This window comes from Zalophus californianus, chromosome 1, assembly GCF_009762305.2.
Source record: "Zalophus californianus isolate mZalCal1 chromosome 1, mZalCal1.pri.v2, whole genome shotgun sequence".
NCBI lineage: Eukaryota > Metazoa > Chordata > Mammalia > Carnivora > Otariidae > Zalophus > Zalophus californianus.
In genome coordinates, this window is record NC_045595.1 from 150,058,852 (window position 1) to 150,065,695 (window position 6,844).

The following is a 6,844-nucleotide window of genomic DNA, read 5'->3' on the forward strand; positions in this document are numbered from 1 at the left end:
TATCACCAAATTTTTATCCAGAAAGATATTACCACCAGCAGGTATAAGGGTATAGATGTTCCTCCCTCCTTAGAAACATGTAGGCTTCTTGCTTGCATGCTAGTTACTTTTAAAAAAGAAACCTGCCATTCTGATAAAGAAAAATAACATTTCACTGTTTTAATTAGCATTTCTTTTATTTCTGATGAGATTTCATATTATTTCCTGGTCATTTGTATTTTAAAATTTTCTGTTCATTATCAATTTTCAAGCACTGTGAAACAGCAAATCTTAACAAGAACAATATAGACAGTGGCCTGTGGTTCTATAGATGTCTGCAGGCAGAGTTAGCATAATTAAATGGTATCACTGCTATAGTTTCACAAAAAGGATAAATTCTGAATTTTTTTATACATGTGTAATATTTCAAAATTCTACTGCAAGGAAAAAGACTCTCCTTGGAAATTAAATTCTAATCTTCTGAAATAAAATCAGCAAAGCTGTTTCCGGAACCAGTAAGCACTGCATAGATGAGGGTTACTTAGATTTTCAAAGAACAATAATAAATAATGACTGATTCCAGCTGGAGGGTGGATGTGACTGCTTCCAGTAAGTCACAGCCACGGGGGCATGCCACACATGAAGAAACCTTGTGGTACAGAGCAAAGCAGCAAGAAAGATTTTAGCTTTACTCCGATATGAACAGTGTAATCTTAGCAAGTTATTTAGGCTCTTTAAGCCACAGTTATCTTATCTCTAAAACAGAATGATATTATCTGTCTGAGAGTCATTGTGGAGATTAAAATCCAATGACATACCATGAATAAAGTACACAATACATCATGTATGTTCAATACTGGGGAGTTAGTTGAATTATTACTCTACTTTTTCTACTACCTCACCCTGCTCACAGTCTCCCATGGCCTGTTTGTGACTCATTTTCTGGCTTCTGCATTTTCTTCTTACAACTCTTTTTCCTCTTCCCTTTCCTTGGTCTCTTTCCTACCTTCTCTTATTCCTCTGCCCCCAGGCCAAACTGGCCTTGGTATACACAAGATTTACTCTCTAGACTTTGTAATGCTTACACAGACGTTTAAATTTTTCTGATTCTTAAAATCAACAACTGCAACATTTAAATATTCAAAAAACAAATTTACAAAATCAAAATTCATCACTTAAAAAAACCCCAACAATCGGTAAACTTTTTGGCACCTCAAATAATTCTTAACTTTGAGTGGCAGTGAAACGCCTTCGGTAGAAATTTCTTTAAAAGATCCCCTGCCGCCGCGCCTGGGTGGCTCAGTCCGTTGAGCGTCTGCCTTCGGCTGCGGTCATGATCTCAGGGTGCTGGGATTGAGTCCCACATCCGGCTCCCTGCTCTGCGGGAAGCCTGCTTCTCCCTCTCCCTCTGCCTGCCTCTCCCCTGCTTGTGCTCTCTCTCTAATAAATAAATAAAATCTTAAAAAAAAAAAAAGATCCCCTGCCTTGCAGCTACAGGATCAACCTAGAATAGATGCTCTCAGAAGGGGAGAATGGCTTCTGGGACTTCATTTAATTTTTCACAGCATAGGTTGTTCTTTATCCCAGGGGTTTGCGCTTTTGGCTTGTGCATAACTATGCCCTTAATACATATTAGCATGCTTGAGCAGGAAGGACAGAAAACAGAGCACCAGCCTCAACCTCAGCCTGCTGCTGAAGTAACTTAACTCCTTTTTTTTTTTTTTTTTTTAAGATTTTATGTATTTGAGAGAGAGAGAGAGCACAAGAGTGGGGTGAGGGGCAGAGGGAGAAGTAGACTGCCCGCTGAGCAGGGATACAGATGTGGGGTTCTATTTGGGGCTGGATCCTGGGACTCCAAGATCATGACCTGAGCCCAAGGCAGATGCTCAACCAAGTGCTTAACCGCGGAGCCACCCAGGTGCCCCTGAGGTCGCTTAACTCTTAATTGCCTGTCAAAGAATAATGAGAATGATCACTCACCATCTGAGATACATCTTGGCTGCGTCGGCTGTTGTGCTAACGTCTGGGAATGATTCTTGTCTGTCTGTACCAGCCTGTGCTACAGTGGAAGGAGGAGCAACCCCTTTACGCCTGTGAAAGCCTTCCTCTCAATGACTGTATATCCTGTAACTTTCTTTAATAAAGGCTGTTCCTCTTTTTTTCTACAGATTTTGCCAACACTTGTGGAAGAAATTTAACCATTTCCTTGCATTTGAATTCACTGACCTACGTCTAAATATATATATTTTAAATAATTCAGTGGCTTGAGTTCCAGACCTGACATTAAGATGAGACTGACTAAAACTCCCCCTCTGGAAATTTCCTCAAAAAACCTAGAAAATAAAATAATTAAAAAGAAAGAAAAATCTCTGCATTTATAAATAGAATAAAAAATATTCTGCAGTTTTGGTAAGACAGTAAAAAGCATGATTTATTATGGATGTGGATTGGGAGTGAGTAGTCTCTTCCTACTGATTTCCACCACAGGGATAATAGAGGATTTCGCTGAACTTTGGGGGCAAGGGAAAGTCCTGTGAGAGCTGCACAACCAAGGGAGGCAAACAAAGACAACTGCTTTTATTATTTCATTCTTACTAGAGGCAAAGATTAAATTGGTCAAAGAGAGGTTTCCTGAAATAGAGGCCTGAAAAGTAAAAGCAGTATCCTAATATTAAGAGATGCACTTAAGAGAGAAACATAAAATTCATCAAGTAGAAACTATTTTCAGAAGAAAAAAATTTCCACATATGAACTGAAAGGGACACTATGAAGGAATTCAAAAGATTCGGACTATCGAAAAAACTTTAAGAAAATGGATTTTCCTCCAGATAAATCACTATGAGCATTTTAAATTACAAAGACTTTGAAAGCTAAAAGTAAAATGAAAAAGTAGGATGACTACAGAGAAAGATAAACCAGCTTGACCTCTTACTCAACCCTAAATGTCAAAAAGCTACAGAACAAGATCTATAGAGTTTTGAGGTAGCATTCTCTACCTAGAGAAGATACCAATTAAGTATGAAGGTCAATAGAAATATATTACCAAGCAGATAGAATAACAAAAATACCACTACAAAGATAACCTTCCTAAATAAATTACTTGAAGATGTGTTCCAGAATAGTAAGAAATGAATTAAGGTTGAAAGCAGAAGGATACAGAAGCTATTGTCTTGATTACCTGGCTCCAAAACGGAGAAAAAAGAGAAAAATGGAGGAGGAGGAAGGGCATAGTGAAAGCAAGTGCTAAGGTGGAAATTTATAGATGTAAACACTTACTTTAAAAATGAGGAAAAATCTCAAAAAAGAAAGAAAGAAAGAAAGATCTCAAATCAACAACTTAACTTTACAACTTAAGGAACTAGAAAAATAACAAACTAAACCCAAAGATAGTAGAAGGAAGGAAACTGTAAAGATTAAAACAGAGATAAATGAAATAGAGAATAGAAAAACAATAGAGAAGATCGATGAACCCCAAAGTTGGTTCTTTGAAAAAATAAAAAATATTAACAAAACTTTAGCTACAAATAGACTAAGAAAATAAGAGAGAAGACTCAAATTACTATATCAGAAGTGACCAATGGATCAAAGAAATCAAAAGGAAAATCAAAAAAGAATCTTGAGGCAGGCAAAAATGAAAACAAAAATTATGAAAACTTATGGGATGTAGCAAAAACATAGAGGGAAGTTCATAGAAATAAATGCTCACATTGAGAAAATAGTAAGATCTCAAATAAACAATTTAACTTTGCACTACGAGGACCTAGAAAAAGAACAAACTAACCCAAAAGTTAGCAGAAGGAAGGAAATAATAAAGATTAAAGCAGAAATAAATGAAATAGAGACTAGAAAGACAATAGAAAAGATCATCAAAACTTATAGTTGGTTTTTTTTTTTTAAGATTTTATTTATTTATTTGAGAGAGAGAGAGAGAGAGAGAGCATGCATCAGCAGAGGGAGAAGCAGACTCCCTACTGAGCAGGAAGCCACTTAACCCACTAAGCCACTCAGGTACCCTAATTGTCGGTTTTAAAAAGATAAACAAAATTGACAAATCTTTAACTAGATTAAGAACAAAGGAGAGAAGACTCAAATCAGTAAGGTTATAGAAGAAAGAGGAGACATTACAACTCATACCACAGAAATACAAAAGATAGTGAGAGAATATGATAAACAATTGTAGGCCAATAAGACAGGCGCATGTAAAGGATCTCAATGTCACTAATCTTCAGGGAAATGCAAATCAAAACCACAATGAGATACCACCTTACACCTGTCAGAAAGGTTAGAATCAAAAAGACAAGAAATAATAAGTGTTGGTGAGGCTGTGGAGAAAAAGGAACTCTTGTGCACTCTTGGTAGGAAGGTAAATTGGTGCAGCCATTGTGGAAAACAGTATGGAGGTTCCTCAAAAAATTAAAAATAGAAATACCATATAATCCAGTAATTCTGCTACTGGTATTTACACAAAAAAGGAAAACATTAATTTGAAAAGATATATGCATCCCTATGTTTATTGCATCATTATTTATTTATTTTATTTTTTATTTTTTTAAAGATTTTATTTATATATTTGACAGAGAGAGAGAGCGAGAGCAGGAACACAAGCAGGGGGAGTAGGAGAGGGAGAAGCAGGCTTCCTGCCGAGCAGGGAGCCCGATGTGGGACTCGATCCCAGGACCCTGGGATCATGACCTGAGCCGAAGGCAGATGCTTAATGACTGAGCCACCCAGGCGCCCTGCAGCATTATTTATTATAGCCAAGATATGGAACCAACCCAAGTGCCCATCCATAGGTAAATGGATAAAGAAAATACAGTATATATGCCCAGTAGAATATTATTCAGCCATAAAAAAGGATGAGATCTTCCCATTTGTGACAACATGAATGGACCTAGAGGGTATTATGCTAGGTGAAATAAGTCAGACATAGAAAGACAAATTCCGTATGATTTCACTTATATGCAGAATCTAAAAAACCAAACAAATGAATAAACAAAAAGCAGAAACAGGCCCGTAAATACAGAGAACAAACTGATCGTTCCCAGAGGGGAGGGTAGTAGAGGGATGGGTAAAATGGGTAAAGGAGAATAGAAGATACAGGCTTCTAGTTATGGAATGAATAAGTCACAGGAATAAAGGGTACAGGGTAAGGAATATAGTCAATTGTATTATAACAGTGTTGTATGGTGACAGATGGTAGCTACACTTCTGGTGAGTATAGAATAACATATAAATTTGTCAAATCACTGAAACTTGAAGTACACCTGAAAATAAAGTAACATTGTGTGTCAACTATCCTTCAATTAAAAATGAATAGATAGAATTGTCAAAAAATATATACACCAAAAAATTGGATAACTTAGAAGAAATGGATAAAATCCTAGAAACATATAACCTACCAAGACTGAATCACAAAGAATAGAAAATCTGAAGAGACCAATGATGAGTAAGGAGATCAAAGCAATAATCAAAAACCACAACCAAGAAAATGCCCAGGACCTGATGGCTTCACAGGTGAATTCTACCAAATATGTAAAGAGGAATAATGCCAATCCTCCTCACACTTTTCCAGAAAATTGAAGAGTAGGGAACAATTCCAAACTCATTTTACAAGGCCAGCTTTACTCTCATGACAAAGCTAGATAAGTGCACTATCAATAAAAAGAAAATTACAGGCTGATACTCCTGATGAACATAGATGCAAAAACTCTTTTTTTTTGAAATATTTTATTTATTTATTTGACAAAGAGAGAGAGACATCGAGAGAGGGAACACAAGCAGGGGCAGAGAGGGAGAAGCAGGCTTCCTGCTGAGCAGGGAGCCCGATGCGGGGCTCGATCCCAGGACCCTGGGATCATGACCTGAGCCGACGGCAGACGCTTAACGACTGAGCCACCCAGGCACCCCTAGATGCAAAAACTCTTAACAAAATACTAGCAAACTGACTTCAGCAGTACATTAAAAAATCATACACCCTGTGTAAGACTGATGAATCACAGACATGTACCTCTGAAACAAATAATACATTATATGTTAAAAAAAAAAGAAGAAGAAGAAGATAGTAGGAAGGGAAAACTAAAGGGGGGGAAATCAGAGGGGGAGACGAACCATGAGAGACTATGGACTCTGAGAAACAAACTGAGGGTTCTAGAGGGGAGGGGGCTGAGGGGATGGGTTAGCCTGGTGATGGGTATTAAAGAGGGCACATATTGCGTGGAGCACTGGGTGTTAAGTGCAAACAATCAATCATGGAACACTACATCAAAAACTAATGATGTAATGTATGCTGATTAACATAACATAATAAAATAAAATAAAAAAAGAAAAGATCCTACACCCTGATCAGGTGGAATTTACCTCTGGGTTTTGAGGATGATACAACATATGCAAATCAATAAACATGATATACCACATTAACAGAAATGAAGGGTAAATATCATATAATCATATTAATAGAAATGCAGAAAAAGCATTTGACAAAATTTAACATCCTTTCTTGATTAAAAAAAAAAACTCTTGACAAATTAGTATGGAAGAAATGTACCTCAACATAATAAAGGCCATACATGACAAGCCCATAGCTAACATCGTGCTCAACAGTAAAAAGCCTAAGCCTTTTTCTCTAAGATCAGGAATGAGATAAAGATGCCAACTCTCACTGAAATACTAAAATTTGTATGGAACCACAAAAGACTGAAGAGCCAAAGCAATCTTGAGAAAGAAAAACAAAGACGGAAGCATCGCACTTCCCAATTTCAAAGTATATTACAGTTTTTCATTCAGCACTTTCAATATGTCACTCCACTGTCTTCTTACTTGCACAGTTTCTGGGAGAAAAAGTCCACTGTAATTCTTATCCTTTTTC

At 36.9% G+C, this 6,844-nt stretch overlaps 1 protein-coding gene across 1 annotated transcript in view; it reads right to left on the bottom strand.

Moving 5' to 3' along the window:
* CD86 (CD86 molecule) overlaps positions 1-2,082 on the bottom strand; it is a 65,664-nt gene extending 63,582 nt beyond the window's left edge. Inside the window, exon 1 of the mRNA XM_027587761.1 lies at positions 1,960-2,082. Coding sequence (XP_027443562.1) covers positions 1,960-1,973 — 14 coding nt within the window. The 5' untranslated portion in view covers positions 1,974-2,082. The remainder of the gene's footprint in view (positions 1-1,959) is intronic.
* Positions 2,083-6,844: the final 4,762 nt, after the last annotated feature.